The following is an 18,903-nucleotide window of genomic DNA, read 5'->3' as shown; positions in this document are numbered from 1 at the left end:
ATGGAAAAGAGGCTATTCATCTCAGAACTACTCTGTCCTTGTGCTGTATCTGATCTGGGGTAGACAGAGTATATTAGTACTGAATAATGGCCCCACACTGCTTGACCAGCTTCCTGCCCTCCTCTGTGATATTGCTCCCTAGAGGGGGAATTTGTGGGGGGCTCTCACTAGTCGAAGCCTCTCAGGCAAGGCATAATGGGTCCAAAAATCCCATGTCTGCCATGCATTGAACTCCAACGGTGCATGGGAGTCCTGAAGCACTTGTATAAATTGCAGATAAATCTAAATGGGAGATTATGAAACTGGAGAACTGGTGGAGAGTATAAACTTGAAGTATCAAAAGTTATTAGTCTGTCTGGATACTATTTAATCCTACAGTGGATTGTATCAGTGACAAAAAGCCAGACAGTAAAGCGACAGCAAGAGAAAAGAGAGAGAAGGAAGAAATAACTCAGAGAGTGGGAAAGCAGCAGTTTTAGCCTCTTTTAGCTTCAACCTCCAACCTTTTTTCATTCTGTAGTTTGTCAAACTAAAAGAAAAAGTCATCTCAACTGCCACTGCATCTTAGCTCTTGATACCCTGGGGAGAAGTCTGAATCTAGCATTGATCCAGTCTCATAACAATACATCCCTTTGCAGGTGCAATAGACATCCTGTCTCTGCTGTGCACCTACACAATCAAATACAAACCTTGTTTTCCACAATATCACTCCCCTCCCTCCTCCTTCTTTCTTCCTTCTCCTTCTTTTTTTCAAAAGGGCAGAATCCATCAAAAAGGCAACATCTCTGTTTTGCCACCTGTGAGTGTGTTGTACATCCATTTCATTTCCCAGTACCATTACAAGATTCAGAGGCGGCCAATTCCCTTTGCTATCGATTTCATTCCATTTATTTTTCGCTGTGTTTTTAAAACCTCCCACACAGAAAACCATCTCTTGACAAATCACTTCAGTATTACACTTCCAGAGGGCCATATAAGAATTTATGAGAATAATTAATGTCATTTTGTTGTTTCATCACAACTACAGATGTAGTAAGAAAAAAAAATACAAAATAGATTCTAACAAGCACAAGTGAAAATGGACCTCTCAATAAGGTTTGAAAAAACAGAAGAAATTGACTGCTAAGCAAAACTGCTGCACAATGAGCTGTTAGAAAGCATTTTAGTAAACAGTTTTTTTTTTGTTACTTGTTGTACTACTATTTTTTTATATATAACATGCCAGACTACATTTCATCAACAACTGTATTTTCAGCAGTGTTGTGATGTGTCTGTCAAAGATGGCTATCAACATACTGTATGGTTTGGGTTATCATTGAAACAGGAAAAAGGATTATTTTGTGTATTTTACCTAAACAATATAAAACATTTATTATATTAATTTTACATACCAAGAAAGACCTTAATCCAGGGATTTGCAGATTTGTCCAACATCAACATTCTGTCTGACAATATAGAGTTGTTGAATACCTTTACATACATACCTATACAAAACAACAACAACAGAAAAATGCACTGCTGTAAAAGGTGCAAAGCTGTTCTGTTTGTACAATGGTTTCAGAAAGCACTGAAATCCCTCCACATTTTCTGTTTTTTTGTTTGTTTGTTTTTTTCTTTATGCATATGCAATTTGGACTTTGAAAATGAAATAGATTTACTTTTTTGTCAATAATCTTCACATAACTGCCAAAGTGAAAGCATGTTCTCAAAACTTTTAGCAAAGTAAATAAAGACTGGATGGGCATCACCTATGTTGTGAAGAGTTATCATTAAGTCATTACGCTGAATTGCAGTGGCAATCAAATCTCTGCTCTTGCTGTATTTGGGCCACTGAAAAATATTTTCTCATTCTAAAACTAATGTGTCTGTGACTTCCTTCATATGAAGCAAGCAGAGCACTGAAGTTGCTTATATTGGCTGATTTCAGCTGTTAGCTCATAATGTCCAATCATATTCTTGTAGATGTACAGAGCAGACGTAACATTAGCAGAATCCTCATTCAACCACTAATGTACAACACACACGTAAAAACTCTAGCACATCCTCAGGGATAAACCAGCCTTCAAACAGTAAACTCTGGAACACAACCCAATCTAAAAAAGAAAAAAAACTGTAATCTTGACAGCTTCATCAGATGACATGAACACTATATTTCTAGCTTTCCTCCAATACACTGATGGGCATTTAATGTTCAAGGGAGATAATGTGACCACAAAGAATAACAGCTATGCAACAAATCACTCTATTGCTTTGGTGCAACCCAGTGAAACATGACAAGGTTTCCCAAATGATTTTTGTGAGATGTATTTTCATTAAATTTCTTTGTTTCATTTTTTGCAAAGTGTGAGCAGATATAATGATGTCATGGCAGCATAAGAAGGCGTCTGACGATAATTAACACAATCGACGATGAAGTGTTGATGGTAGAGTCAGCGATTCTAATCCAATACAATTGGAGCGAACCACACACCACTACTGTGGCCAATCAGCAACAGGGGGCGTCTCTCATCTCCAGCACCTGTTTAATGTTGGTAGAGGGCTGGCGAACTGGAGAGAGAGAGGTCATGGCCAATTCACATAGAAAGTGTTTTTTCGTTGAACAGATGTGCTACTATTTTATTGAATGTATCAATCCACACTGAATCTGAGACAGTCTCTGAGTCTGTTTTTTTGCGTTAAGTGAAGGGTAATCTGAGCAGGCAGTTTTGTAAATCACACAAATATCCCACTGTATATGTGTTTTCAACTTATTTACCACATCAATGAATTATTAAATACAAACATTATCGATTTCTTCCTGTTGAGCCGACATGCAAACTATTTTGGTTCAGTAAATTTCTGCTGTCAGTCAGCCTGGTGAAGGCAGTTTGGCTGGCTGCTGTCCTCTCAGCTCCCCAGGAGCTGCAGCTGACAGACGTCTGCTTCTGTGGACAGAGATGCTGAACACAGGTCGAGTGAGAAGTGGAGAGGCCACAGAGAGGCAGAGAGTGTGGATGGACTGTTGTGCTCACATGAGACTAATTTTTTTTTCCCCGCTTGTGATAAAGTGTGAGAGGAACAGAAGTGATTCTACAGCTGACACATCGCTCTAGATTCTGCCATATTTCTCTTTTGGTGGTTGCCTTGGCAATGCTCATCCATGAATTTGGGGTTGGAGCGTTTGAAGGAGCACGAAGGGAGGGGTGTATTTGTTTGCGTGTTTAGTTCAAATATTAATAATCTTTCTCCAGAGCTACTGACTCTACATTTAAATTTCATGTGAAAATGCATTACCACCGCCAGTAACATCGATCAGATAATATCCCATTTAAGGTTAACTGTACCGCTTTTTCTTTCTCTTTAATATTACGGGTTGTTTATGAATTATTCATTGATTGCTTGTGCATGTGCTCTGGAAACAGGTCCAGTTCTGTTCATGGTCTCACCTGTACAGTGTGACAGGAGGGTTGGCCTTTGCAGAGCAGTGGAATTTCACAAGGTTGCCCTCCAGAACAGGCTGAGGCTCCACTGAGAGATTGACAAGTGGGAGATCTAAAGAAAAAAACATAGACAAAAAGACAACCAATTACATTTTGGGCAACCTCCTGAAAACATTCTGTAGTTAACTGTAAACCTGAGACAAACACTATGTTGTTGACTTTTTCTTTGGCTGAACACAACTCATGAGAAAGAGGAGAAAGCAAGAGAGAAAACATGTTACAAATTTTGCAGAGACTAAATAGACACCTCATAAATAGCTTAAAAAACATGCAACCTCAAGAGAAAACAGCAAAACACATTGACAACCAAAATAAATTCTCTGTTTTATCCAGGTGACCGATGCACATTTGCCAAATGTCTTTTCTTGTGACCTAAAACTGGTTTGGCAGCCTTTTATGTAGCTGTACTGTACCACACATACTGTACTGTAGGTAAATAGCTCCACTTAAAACCAGTGGGTGAAAATCTTTTGATTCGGATTATCTTACAAATACACTGTGGCAGCACTTGGAGCAATTGTGACAACTTATCACAGTTTGTGGCAGCTTTTTCTCCCAAATAATAGGCAATTACTCCTGAATAATTTGAGGCCCTCTTTTAATGTTCTCACTATCCACTTAGGGGTCTGGACCCAGTTGTTGAATAACACTGTAGTGTATTTCACAGGTGTGGGAGAGAACATGTTATTTTTATCCTCATATATTCATCAGCAACATTATAAGGAGCAAATCAAAGGAAAACTTGACTTAATAATGAGTTTCAGTAAAGGGCAATTTGCAAACAGTGAATAATCCATAGTGCAACCCACTGCAATTAAAACAATGAACAACCTCAGTGATACAGTGCAATTAAAACAGTTCTTAGAATAACAAGCATTCAGACTATGCTAATTCAATAAACAACTTAATTTATCCTAATTGACAAAGGTGGGGTTCTTTTTGAAGATACGTGTTCATTTCCATATCAATCCTGTCCCGTGTGAAACAAACAGCTCTTTACCCTGCAGACTCAGAGAATGAATTTCAAGTAGGTGAAGCTATTTGTCAGGGTTTCTGAGTAGACGCGGGATATATTTTGTCGAGGGCTTTGATGCAGTAAGGAAAAACAAAAAATCACCTATAGCTGACCAGAAGTTGTTGATTAAGTGTATTTCTAATGTTTAAGGAGCATCAAATGGAGTTTTTTCTGATCTGGACAATTCATGCAATGATTTGGTGTCAAAGAAACCAAATACTGGCTGAACATTTGGGGAAACATTGTGCTTCTTGGGAGCACATTTTTACTTTATACATTGTTGCATGCAATTTGACATGTATGAGTTGGTATTGTCCTATTAAACGCAGCATGGGGAAATTGTTTGTACTCATCTGTAAGGCATATGAACAGGATATTTGCATTCAATACTGCTGCCTACAGAAATGGAAATAATACTAAAAAACAACATTTAAATCATACATAAATGTTTTAAAATCTTAATATTTCACTTGTCCTCAAGCCTCAAATTCCACAACGTCATTACCATTTGCCATTGGTGGCACCATTGGCATCCTGGTAAAGCACCAAATAGAGTAGATTAGTCATTTGGGGGGAAAAGCTAGTTCTGGATTTGATGCTGGTGCAGCCATCTGCTTCAAAGGTGTACTATGTCTATCCTCTCTGTGTTAATTAATACTAATGTAATAACCAGGGACTGTATTTGGATGCGGATGAGTAGCAGGAAGAGCAGTGGTGGATCCACAAAGAATTAAAGAAGCACACAAACACTGTGGTTATGCAGCCAAACACTGTATAGTTATGGAGAGTGATTCTCTGATTCTGTGTGTGTGTGTGTGTGTGGAAATGAAGTGTAGGAAAACTGTTTTTTACCCTGTGGCTGTGCAGATGCTTTAGGTTGGCTCAGCTGCCACAAAGCCCCAGAGATGGGGGTGGTCCAGGTGCCATATTCCTCCCTACTCGCACACACACCATATTCCCCATCAGCAGCCCCACCTGTGCCAGTTCTCCCAGGCCAGTAAAGAAAATAACAACATTGTGAATCCTGGAAGACTGAAGGCCACAATGAACCAGCAAGTCTCTCCAGGTATTGAGCAGTCAACTGTGTGCATGTGTGTGTGTGTGTGTGTGTGTGTGTGTTGGCATGTGTAGGAGTATATGTGTATATGAAAGGGCAAGTGGGTGTGTGTCGTAATAAAGCAGGAAAGCTATCCATGCCTTGAGCTGCAGTGTTAACTTCCCAGTAGGTGTTTTTAGCATTGCAAGCGGTTAATTGCGTGGACAAAAATGTGGGCAGAGGGAACCTCAGGGGCAAAATGACAGATGTGGCAGTGGTGGAGGTGGTAATAAAATCCAGCAAGACACTGGAGAGGAAAGAGAGAGGCAGACATAAAAAGAGAGCGAGGGAGATCTGGAGGTGTTGTCTGTGCTAATAGATACTGTAACGTAGAAGCTAATTCACATGTCTTCTTGACTAAAAAGTGTTCCTATACTGTACTTTTCTATCATGCCAACCTTTTCCTCTGGTCTTGTTGCCAAGAGACTTCTAAGGACACAAATGCTCATTGCTGTCAGTCTGGCTACTAATTAATCTTCTTTTCAAATGATTGAGGCATACTAACAGACCTTCTCACAAAAAGACCTCAGTCCCTCTCAGCAAGAGGTAGTGTCATGATGACTTTACATTTATTTCTAAGTCAGGAGAGCAATTTGTAAGATAGTTCCAACTCCCTGATGATCCAAAAGCAGAGACAGCTATGGGAGCAACAGCTGTCAAAAGTATGCCAGCAAGAGCCCTGGGTGTGAATCAGGCACTCTAACCTTTGACCCCTCAGATATGACAGACATCTACTTAATAAAGAAGTCAATTTGTCACTTTAATGTATAAATGCATGAGTTGCAGAGTGAGTGCACTAGAGGCATCATGTGATGGCTCATCAATATGCAAGACTGTTAATTCCTCAGATTCATCAAGAGAGTAGTAGCAAGGGGGAGAGAGTGGGAGGGAGGGATGGATTGGTGGATAGAGGGAAAGGGGGATAGTAGGACTCTTCAGAGCTCCAGTGAAAACAACAGGATGAATAGGGGGGTAGTGTTGTAGTTGGCCGACAGCTTTTGATCGGTTAGTTCAAAGTGGAAACCAGATGGTGTTTTTGGAACAATCTTCCAACTTCACTCTGTTTCCTGGAGATAGTGCCAACATAAATTGTTTTTTCCCTTTCTTAAAGCTCAATTTCCAATCTCCCCAGGTCACTGTAGACAGCTGTTCTCCAGTAGGACCAGCCTCAAACTCCAGGAGTGGCGGCTGCCTCTGAAGGATGGGGGAGCTGCTTATGTGGCATCAGCTTGTGGCTTATAGCCTTAGCAATATGGGCATGCTGTCATATGGCTGGCTGAGTGGATTACTTCATGGAAGAACAGACTAACTGACAACCTGAGGTCCAACATATTGATCATGAGATATTCAACTGTGGAACAGCAAAGAATTTACTCACTTAAATGAAGGCAGATGTTTTACTATGCATACAGCAGACTGAATAAGGAGCGCTGTATTCCTTGTAACACATCTGTTAGAGTCTGTACAGTATGTGTTCATGAGCTTCAAAGTTTTGTTAATGATGCAACCGGAGGATAGTAGTCAAAGCTTAGTTTAACACATCTGATAGAGATTCAGGGCACTGGAAGTGTCATATTTAGAAGTCATGTCTTTACATAGCCTAACATACAAATTGACATAAGATAATTCTGTATTACAGCATCATTAGACCTTAATCTAATGTACAAAAAATTCTTATCCTTTATACTCTTTCGCTCTCACTTTCAAATTCCCTCTCAGATGAATTTGCCATTATCTGCTTGATTAAGCAGGGAGAGCATGTAGCTGAGCCAGCTACCAAAACAAATCCTCCCCAATTGCACATCTGCATGTTCTTTATTAATTAGTCTCAACAAATGGCATTCATTTTCCCCCCACATGGCTCAGCTTGTTTGCAATGCAAACACACAGAGAACCTTGGCTTTGCTCGTCCCTAGTGCATTCATTTCCCACTATGTGTTTGAAAGCATGTTTCTATGTGGGGCAACACTCTGCAGATATGCAGCTGGACTAGAAAATATTTGAGAGATATTTTAAGTTATGTGATGAGTGGGATTTAGTGGGACATGAGATTGTAGCATCAGAATCATATTTCACTGCAGTTTTATGCCGCGGGGTAGGAGAGTTTACACTGATTAAAAATCCAAAGGGCGTAATGCAAGTAAAGTCATGCAGCTGGAGAAAACAGCATCAGGGGGTAGACACCCCTCTGCTATCAAATAATTACAGTCAGCTAATGGACTGGTATGGACAACTGAAGTCAGCAGTCTAACCGGGGCTCTGAATCACCTCTGTTGGCTTTAAATCCCTCTCATTTTGACAACATCACCAGTACATACTGTATTTAGATGCTAATTTGTCTAACCTTAGGTCAGGTAACTCTGTATGAACTTCCGCGGGAATAAAAATGCTGAGGTGATGTAAATCATGAGCATTAAAATGATGATAAAATAAAATACTGTTGTGAAATTCATTGGATTTTGGGCTGGTTTAAGCTGTGGGCAACGTGCCAGGTTGTGTTTAGATTACTCTCATTTGGATTGCTATAAGGATGACGTTGAGAGAAAAAGAGCACCTATGCGTGTAGGTGAATGGAATGTGAAATGTCGAGAAGGACGGACAGACTGAGAAGATTTTAATCACTGGTTGCCATTAAAATTGTCTTACTAATATGGTCAACTAGGTAACCCTGGGTAGGAAAATAATACTAGGACAGCCACACAAAGTAACATGAAAAAAGGCATTTATGCAGATGTCTTGTGGACGTTATTCCACATCTTCAGGGAATACACATACATTTCAGGAAATTTGCTTATTTGCTGTCTCACTGAAAGTTAGGTGAGACCATCTATATCAATTTCATCTCTGTGCTTTCGATACAGAGCTAGCACACAGAGTGTCAGAGACCAATAGCTTTCGACTAAGAATTTCCTATTTCTGATTTGGAAGAGAAAATAAAATGGCATTTGAATTAAGAACTCTCAAAACTGTCCACACAGCAAATGTTACTTTCACAAGACTGTAGGCTTACAGTTTAAATTTCAGCATGGAGAATTTTTCAATATCAATCAGTACACCAATAAGTACAGTTTGTTGCGTAATGCATTGTAAATGCCTTATAACAGGCAATCGTGTTTTTCACCCCTTCATAACTCAAATAACTTTTTCCACTTTTGAGGTCATACCTTTGACCAAAAATGGGGATAAAGGTTCTACGCAGAGATCAAAGGGACTTTCAGGCTGGCAAATTATAATGCAACTCAATCAGGTCCCGGAAGGACAGAAGTGGCTGTAGAATGCAGTAGCTTCTATCACTTACTTTATCCAGCCCTCACCAGGGTCCCACTTACACTAATAGCAACCATTCATCAGAGACCATCTTTGTTACAGGGCTGAGACACATTACAGCACCACTTCTAAAACACATGAGAACACAACATGCAAAGGAACATAAATTTTTTGCGTTAAATGTGGGATGGTGTAGAGACCTTATCCACTGCTGGCAACAATCCATTTATAGAATAATACATTTTTTTGAGATTATGAATTGAAAAAACACTGACTGAAACTTCAGAAATAAGACAAAGTTTGGAATTTTTCAGTTTTATGATTTCTAATGACTTCATTGTAGCACCAGTGATGAATTCACATGACTATGGAGTGCTTATCATGAGTAAGGAATGTATGTCATATACAGGACTTGACAGGATTTTGTTGTGCATGGCCTTGGGCAGTGATACAGTAGTTCTTATGTGCACAGCAACAAACCATTTCTCATCATGTCATTAATATGCAACACTGGATCATTCCAGTTGCTTTAACAAAAGGGCTTTTCTTTCTGGCATGAATGATGACCAAACTATAGTATCATTCATAGCTGAAAGCTTGAAAAGTGACCTATTACAGTATATGGGAACATTAACATTTTGAATGATGAATATGTGAATATAAATGGCATGAAGCCCAAGTTTAACAGGAAGTAGCATGCAGTGTGATAGAAGAAACAAGAACATTTTGATATTCAACTTTCCAGTGTATGGTGAGCATATTGTATAGCACTACTGGCTACTGGCTGTGTATATTTTTATAGAAGCATATAACACTGCCGACAATTATGTACCAGTGATGTTAGATCCTGAAGAGTAGCTAGTTCTTGCTGTAGAATAGAGATAACTCTCAAGCACTTGTAAAGAAGAGATGGTCAAGTGTTACATTTATTTCACAGGCTGACAAGAAGTGCATGAAGGAAATGTTGCTTTAATAGGTGTAGGGTGATAGCTTTCACCTTCTTTGAGAAAGGTTCACTAAGAGAGTGCATCAGCAGAAGAAAGAGAGGTTCAGTTTCTGTTTCTTGTGTAACAAAGGGGCAATACATTTTCCTCTGTCTTGCATTTTTCTATTGCCTGACCGTGGTCTCTAAATAAAAATGTTAAGAATCACCTTTGATAATTATTGTGTTATTATTATTATTATTATTATTATTATTATTATTATTATTATTATTATTATTATTATTATTAATTCACTTACAAGCAAAACAGCCCTTTTTGAGAAGTGAGCATTAATAATGTCAACAGAGATTTTTTCAATCAGTTTTTGGGGAATGTCTTTTTGATATCTGACATATTTGATTAAAACCTGGGGGAACGGAAATATGAAAATCATGAGTCTGAAAACAGTAAGTCTTATATGGAGCAAGTGGGTAGCGCTGGGTCTGAAAAGTGTAGCCAATGCGGAAGTGACTTAAACCTGCATTCTTTCTAATGGCCAGCAGGGGGCGACTCCACTGGCTCCAAGAAGAAGTCTGACTGTATGGAAGTCTATGAGAAAATGACCCAACTTTTCTCTTGATTTATTACTGTAAACAGTTTCCTAATGGGTTTATGGTCTCAATCACTAGTTTCAAGTCTTCTGCAATACATCATGATGTTCATTTTGTAAATGATTGTCCCATGTAGAGTAAAGTAAACAATAAAGCAGGGTATGATTTAGGGCGTGGCTACATTGTGACTGACAAGTCGCTACCGCGGCGACAATGTTGGTTAGGTAACATAACCATGAATCACAGAGTAGGCGTAGCCATGGTTGTTATGTGTTTTCAGTTCATGAAAGTTAATTGTAATATTTAGTTGCCTAAAAAAGTCTTGTTCAGCAGTTGGTTGTACTAAAAGACCTTGAAGAGTTGAATGCTCAGTTTTTTTTTTGTGTGTCAGTTTTTTTGGTTTTGGTTTTTGTTTTATAAAGCACACAAGCAGTCATTGTCACGTGGCATGGTAGATCTCTGGTTCAGCTGCTTACATGTTCCTGCTAAATACATAACTTAACTGGCTGGGGCTCTTCTGTATAGTTTGCTCTATAGTTCTCCCTGTTCCTGCTTGGGTTCTCTCTAGGTACTCCAGCTTCCTCCCACAGACCAAAAACATGCAGGTTAGGTTAATTGGTGACTCTAAATTGCCCATATGTATGAATGTGAGTGTGAATAGTTGTCTGTCTCTACACTATATATCAACCGGGTGATTGACTGGCGACCTGTCCAGGGTGTACCCCGCCTCTCGCCCAATGTCAGCTGAGATTGGCTCCAGCTCCCTTGCGACCCTCTAGAAGATAAATGGTAAAGAAAATGGATAAATGGATGCTAGCAGTGTGCTATGTGTCAAGTAACTTTCTCAGTTTACCACAGTTATTTATACTTTGTTGGCCAGTTGAGGCCAATTTCCTGGTAATAAAATTGCATTTTTTGAATTGCATGGCATCCTCTAAAAAACCCACTTTTGCTGGCTGCATCCTTTGAAGATGGGATACAGCGTTTGTGTGCTGCATCCTCTGAATGACAACAGACACTTCCCATCAAAATCCACTCAGTTGTCCCACCACACTGCCCTCTGTGGAAGAGCAATCGCAGAGGCCAGACCTATCCAGACTGATGTGGTGTCTGGTCCTTCAAGAGATGGAGGTAAAGTTTTATCTGCTTCCATCCTCTTTGCCATTTTCCGTTACTCATTTGTCCACCACCTGATTTTATTGCAACAGAAAGACTGGGTGCCACACTCTAGCCACTTTTTTTGCAATGCACAGTGCATTCACATTTAAGTGTTGTACAGATTTCCAGCCTCCAGCAACATTATCGGAGTGTATAGGAATTTTAGCCTTTTTTCAAAAGATGCTTATACATAATTAAAGAAAACTCAGGTATTCACAGCTTTGTAAAAAGTAACTGAAATTTAGATACACCTTCACAATCACATATATAAACACACATCCCTACACTAGGCAGGTATTTAGGGTTGCCCTTATGTGTCTGCGGAACAGTCTACAATTAAGTGTTTTGCTCAAAGCTAGATGTGGTGTACATCTGCACCACAGAATATATTTTTTGTATTTTTTGTTTAAAAAAATACACAGTGTTTCAGATGCTGTTGTTGAGCCAAGAACCTTGTAATCAAATTTGGCAGCATTGAAATTAAGCAAATTGATACCCAACACGAATGAATCAAAGTTCAATTACAGCGTGTTTCATTTCAGGAGCAGCTTAATTTGGAAGTGGATCTTAGCAAAAACTCTGGAGGCTCTGCTGAACTGTGCTGAACACTTTACCTGTCAAGTCAGAGGAGGGGAGTGGGGGGTGAGGACGAGAGGCTAAGCCTTGTGGGAGACAATTTGAATCTCGACAATTAGTCTGTGCTGTCGCTCAGTTTGATCTCACACTGTGAAAAATGTTTTCAGGAGCTTTAATTGTGTAAAGAGCACATTTTGGAATGCTAATTGCAAATCTGCTGCACTCATTTTTCAGGGTTAAATCATACATTCAGAAGAAAGGATGATGCTATGATGGCAAGCATTTATAACAGACACATCATTATACATGGTGACAAATCAGTTTACATGTGGGCAGACTTCCCTCTCTGACTGCATGACAAAAAAATGATGAGGACAAACTGCAAGGGTTGCAAACACTAACAACGGTTAATCATTTTTATTCCCGCGCCTGAGTTGGCCTGATCGTGCCGTGCCCGCTCTTGCCATGCTTGCCTCTTGTGGTGTACATAATGAAAAGAATGGGGCCGTCAGTCATAATGGCTCTCTAAATAGCATTTTCTGCTTTATTAGTCATACTTAATGGTGTTGAAGGGGCTGTGAGTGATGCAAAATCCCTTTGTTCAAAGCCCTTCTCTTACTGTGAACGGTTCTTGATCGAAAAAAGATTCCCTGACAATTGAGGCTGAATGTGTTTTACACGCTGGGCTTACTTTGCCTATTTTAGAGGGGTATTGTGCATGCTCTCATCAAAAAGATTGATGGCGTGAGCAAGGAAATAAAAGAGGTGGAGACAGTGTGCATACTGCTACAGCAGACAGGTAGTTGGACCAAAAAGACAATCCTATACATTTTAGATGGACAGTTCCCTTGATATTTCATCATGGCGAACAAAAAAAAGTGACGCATCACCAATCCAATCCATCCACCCACCTACATGGTGTATGAAAGCAAAATGGAAACCAATTATAAATATCCATCAGAGCTTAAAATGAATTCTAGATGTTTACAGAGAATTAGTCATGTATGCTTGTCTGACAGTTTCATGCCTTTTACATGTAAAATATACCTCAAATATTGAGTGATGCACGTCATACCATCTGTACTGATCACTGACCAAGGAACTTCATGAAACAATAAGATAAAACTAAAGAGTAAGAGGGAGGGGGAGAAACACTGCAAGACATAGAAGTAAAGAGAGAAAGAGAGGCAGAGAGGAAGATGTGGTATGCTTACGCTGGATGTCAATTGTGACACTGGTCTCCTTGCCATTGGGGTCTGCCTTGTTTGATGCCTTACAGATGATCTTCTGACCTGTCTCGATGTTGGAAGGCGATAGGTAGAGTGTGCTCACGGTGCTTTCTCTCCTGCCATCTCGGAGCAAGGTCTGCAAAGAGTGAAGAATGACAGAATAAAGTTGAAAGTAGGATAAATGTTTGAAGTCTCTACATCTATACCAAGCATGGTCGGTTGGTCAGATGGATTGCCATGCTGAAACCTTGCCTCTGCATAATCAATATACTCCAAATACTGTACACCCAAAACTTAGAGCCAAACACATATTGGATTGCAACTTCAAAAGTTCAAATTCAAGTTAGGATTCAAAACTGTTTAAATTATGTACAAACAAGGAGAGGTTGAACTTAACAGTTCACCAGATAAGCTGTGATGGATAAGGTGTCAAAAAACAGCAGTAAATTCATGAATACACACATCTTGTCTCTTGGAGAACCCAAGCCAAACCTTCAGAACACTCTACCCTATAGTTTTACTCCAAGGCTGATTGATATGAAAAAAAAGTAGAAATATGTTTTTTGAGCCTCTTTTGTGTGTCTGGAGAGCTGCGCTCTAGTGCATGGCTTGTCATACTCCACAAAGAAAATCAATCTTCTTTTCAGCACTCATCCTCTGAGCCCTCCATTGTGGAAGCCATCTGGAATCGGTTGGTAGAGCTCAGTAGCTCTCACTCTCCCTGAAACGCTCAGGGGAGGGCTCTGGGAGTCTATGTTAACCAGTGCGGGACAGAACAAAGTCACTGACTAGAACAAATTGCGTGGGCAACGGGGCACAGTGTGGTCAACCACAAAGCCAAGATGCATTTCCCTGCCATCTCTTTAAAGGAGACTTGCGGTTGCCCTGTGTTTTTGAAGAAAAGAAAACCCTGCAATAGTATAGTACATGAAACACTTTCCTAATATAGGAACAGAACTGTAAGGATCTACTGCAGTATGCTGACCAGAAGGAGCTCACAGTGGACTTGCTTTACTGCACTGCTACCTTTGGATTAGCCTCACAAATGTATAGATTGCTCCATGGATATCTCATTTACTTAGACTCCTATAGCACACCACACAAGAAAAATATCCATGTTGCATCTCAAAGTCTACACAGCATTTGAGTATGCATTTCTTTCTCCAAATGTTATGGCACTTATAGTACAATGGGTTCAAGCTCTAGACAGACACAGAGGGTAAATTGAGATGTCATGACTGAAACTTAGCCAGGTACATTGTATTAAAGTTCAAGAAAGCTAAGGAGCATTTACATTTCAACCACCGTAATCACTACCCATTAATCATTAGCTGAGTCAGTGGCTCATTGTTAATGTACAAACCAGTAGTAATTATCTCCTCCATTTCCCTACTTTCATGCAAGGGTTTTATTTTTAATAAAACTGTAATCTGTGTGCCTTCCTTCTCACTTAAGCATACCATATTCTCAATAATATAATTAAAATGTCATTGAACTTGTAAAACCAGACTGCAAGACTTTGAAAAAGAGATATTTTTATCTGAGCACTTTATAGTTCAAGTACCTCAAGGTATCTCACATGAGAACATCTGTAAAATTGGATTTAAGATAAACATGTTTTTTTCTGTGTATTAATGAGCATTTTACAGTATAGCGATATTATAGATGCCATCCATGTGCCTGTGAAGTCCATTTGTATGTGAGGAACCATGTGATGAAATTCATAGTTGTGCGTGAGTCACTTCTAAAGCAGAACACATTAGCTGTCAGACCTGGGATATGTCAATGTAATATCCTTTCTGACACAATCAGGATTGTTTCCCTCGTCGCTCTGGACCTGTCTGAAGTCATTAATCTTAGAAAGGGGGTTAGCTGGCTGCTGCATTGAATTCAACACCATGCCACATTACAAACTGATAAATTTTCATATCACTGCCTAGAGCCTATGAGAAGAATCTTTTTAACCATGCTAGGAGAGGAATGGCTGAGGTAACAAGATTGAGATGAAAAGGGTTGCTTTCTTTCTAGTATATTTTAAAGCTGCATTAGGTGATTTCTGACAACTTGAGGAGACAAAGAATCACAAATAGCAGAAACTTCACAACATGGACATCCTGTTGGAGCTCTCTTTTTTGGAACCTGTTGAATTCAGGTTTAATACTGGCATTTTAGTCCTGAGCTTGTTCACATCATCTCTCTTCCAACTACAATTTTTATTATCTATCTATCTATCTATCTATCTATCTATCTATCTATCTATCTATCTATATATATATATATATTCTAATGTGTGTGTGTGCTGCAGCAGCCCATAGCCAGCTAACATAACAATAGCTAACTTAGCTTGACTTAAAGCTTCAACTTCCATGCCAAGCTTTCACTTGCCAAGAAGGTGACCTGTCAGTAAAAGACCAGCCGGTAGCTTGAAAAAACCTTTACAACAGGATTACCTACTGATTAAAAAAACAGCTACACCAAAAGGATTATCTGCTCAATAAAACTTGATGTGCTGCCAGCCAAGCTAATTCATTGTTAACCCTAAACCAGTACTGTATTTACTTTGAACCTCTACTCTACTCATATTTATCAGAATGTTAATGGTGCTGCTGTTCCATATATGAAAGTTTAAATTGTAGGTGGCCCACATTATACTGTCAAATTCATCAAAACACTGAACGGTTTAATTTCAAAGTCCTCTAATTTGCAATGAGACAAGGAAGACTTTTTGCAAGATTTTTGAGGATATTATGTGATCAGAAAAACAATTGTGCTTACTATAAACTCCTCTTTTCTTATTACAGTATATTTTTACTACAACAAAGTGTTTCAGAGAGTATATACCTGCCAAATTCACTAAAACATCCCACTATTTGGAAACCAAACAAAAAAAGGTTTGGATCTTGAGTAATGAGCGTCGTTTAAAGCATGCAAGTAGCAAGCAAGCATAATGTGACCATAAAAAAATTAATATATATAAATTATCATACGAGATACTCCACCGCTGTATAATAAATTAAATTATAAGGAGAGATAATCTATGCGCTAGCAGGCTAGCTAGCAACTGCCTTTTCTCAACATGTAGTGTTAAATGTTCATGCACCATTTCCTGTGAGGTCTTATGCATGTATTACAAATACACAAATGTTGCATGTCAGCTGTGGTATACAATCACCACAATGAATGTTTTTAAATTTTTTGCAACAAAAAAATCAAACTACAGAAAAAAATCAACATTGAGATGCATGTTTGCTTCTTTTATATTTATTCTTTTATTTATAACTAATAAAAATGTGCTCAGTCCAATGAATCACAATGAATCAAATCAAGTGGATGTCTTGAAGACTATGTTTGAGACAATATTTGAACACGATAGGGCTGAACTTTAAATGAACATGAACATGAATTATGATTTAGGACTGACTTAATTTTGAAGCCATATTGTCTCATAAACCTAAAACATTAACTCAGAATTGAAAATGACCCACTGAGACCTGGCAGGCATGCAGGGAAAGCCTTGATTGGGTCAGTGATAGGGAATGTAGAGGAAATAAGCCTCACAGGGATGATATTGAATTTACCAAATAAGCAAAAGCTAATGATATATGCAACATTAATATTCTACTAACCCATCCAACACGCCTTTGATTTGCCCAGATATCAAATGAATCTTTGGGTTATATTAAATCAGCCATTTATAATTCTGGACCACACAAGAGCTCTTTTACTAAAACTGTTAATTGCTTTAACATTGTACAATATATTTATGCAGAAGTTAAAAGATATCTTTTTTTTTTACCACGGTCACTGAGGTTAAATAAGTTTCTTTTGTTTAACTTAACTCAATACTCACCTCAAAAAGATCATTTAGAAAGTTGTTGAAAGCAATTAAAGCAATTAAAAAATTGATCTGTGTTTCAGATCACAGTTTTAAATTAAATGCTGAATAAACGAGGTTAATTAACTTGCCAGAACCTTTTGAGGTCTTTAAAAACTGGCGCAGTAAATTACTGTATACTAGTGTTGAAAGTAAAGAGCCCTTTGACTTAATATCCTCCTCAACTGTTGGGGAACACTACACTTGTCTCTCAACAAAAAAAAATGACATATTTAATGCCCACTCATTTTTTAATTAGTTACTTTAATTGTAAGTATTACCCCACCCCATTACTCAGTTAGTGTGACGATTAAAATGCAATAAAGCACTCTAATTACACAGAAAACTAACATGAATATTGGGAAAAAAATATTGACACTAAGAGGCATAAAAAGCAACAGTTTTAACACTTGCTGGAAAGGTAGGGAAAATATAGACAAAAATAGGACTGGAAAGATAATAGTTATTTCTCTGCTGAAAATGATAACTATCAACAAATGGATCACAGCTTCATGTAAACTTTAGCAATTTTAACTGGCATTAAAAAGTGACATGATTTTACTGCAAAGCTGAAAGGGTATACAATAAAAAAGTACTATCTTGCCAGCAAGAACAGCTCAAAAAATGTCATTATTACTTTCTATTTTTTTTAAACCACCTTACACTTAGATAACTCCCCAGTCCCCTGCTCACCTCTCAGCTTGGCACCAGAGCATTCAGAAAAAAAATATGTAGCACATTGGGGAGAATGACTTTCTAGGAGGGGAATGCATCATGTTTTTCAAATGATTTGTTGTACCATTCCAGTGCAAAAGTATCATAGAGAAAGTGTGCACACCCCCAAACCACAGCTCAGACCTGGAGGCAGCATATAACAAACAGTCCTTTACTGTTTGCTACTGAGCAGCTCCACTGGAGCAGATGGCAGTGTTTGAAGGAAGGGAGGACATTATTTATTAATTTCCCCTGCCCACATTTTCACAGCTTGTCTTGATATTTGAACCATTCACCTTAGTCTGGCGAGTTTCTGCCTCTTAATTATTTGGGATGCCCCTTCCATAATATACTTTGTTATGTTCTTTTGAAAGCTACCCTCACTAATGATAAGCACTGCATCAATTCAGTGATTCTCTTATTTGGTAAAACCAACACACATGCTAAGTGATAGCTTTAACTGTACTGTACACTTTTTCTTTAACCACTGGGCCAGTAAATAGTTTTCTAAGAGGTCATATAGATGAGGTTTTGGAGGCCTTAGTGGGAAATTATCTGTGGGTCAGAACTATCATTAGATATGACACCATCAGGAAACCCATTTCTGTGAATCCTCCACCACATCTGCTCACATTAGTCCTCTTCATCTGCGGGATATGAGAAGACCATCAGAGCAGATGATTATACTTACAAAATGTCCCCCTACTGCTCTTCGGACCCCAAAAAGTGCCATCTTCTTTTAATCGAACCCATTGCTTTTTAATGGTAGGCAATAGAGATAAGAGGGGAGAGGGACATACTTGGGCTCAGTGCAGGCATGTGAGCATCCATCAGCCACCAGCACAGAATGTTGTCATATCTTCCTTCCCTTTCACAGGAAGTGAAGGCAGGAAACGCACTCTCCACCCACCATTAGCAAGCTGCACCTCCAGCAATCACTTTATTCAAATCGGCCTGGTGC

The 18,903-nt window shown here is 38.9% G+C and overlaps 1 protein-coding gene across 3 annotated transcripts in view; it reads right to left on the bottom strand.

Annotated features, from left to right (window-relative positions):
- kirrel3b (kirre like nephrin family adhesion molecule 3b) overlaps positions 1-18,903 on the bottom strand; it is a 174,345-nt gene that overhangs the window by 30,266 nt on the left and 125,176 nt on the right. For all 3 annotated transcript variants that reach the window (XM_067594269.1, XM_067594270.1, XM_067594271.1), the window contains 2 exons: positions 13,340-13,490; positions 3,426-3,531 (listed from right to left, as the gene is read on the bottom strand). In XM_067594269.1, coding sequence (XP_067450370.1) covers positions 3,426-3,531; positions 13,340-13,490 — 257 coding nt within the window. The remainder of the gene's footprint in view (positions 1-3,425; positions 3,532-13,339; positions 13,491-18,903) is intronic.

The sequence above is a fragment of the Thunnus thynnus genome, chromosome 7 (genome assembly GCF_963924715.1).
Source record: "Thunnus thynnus chromosome 7, fThuThy2.1, whole genome shotgun sequence".
Classification (NCBI taxonomy): domain Eukaryota; kingdom Metazoa; phylum Chordata; class Actinopteri; order Scombriformes; family Scombridae; genus Thunnus; species Thunnus thynnus.
The sequence above is the reverse complement of the archived record's forward strand: the minus strand, read 5'-3'. Positions and strand labels throughout refer to the sequence as shown.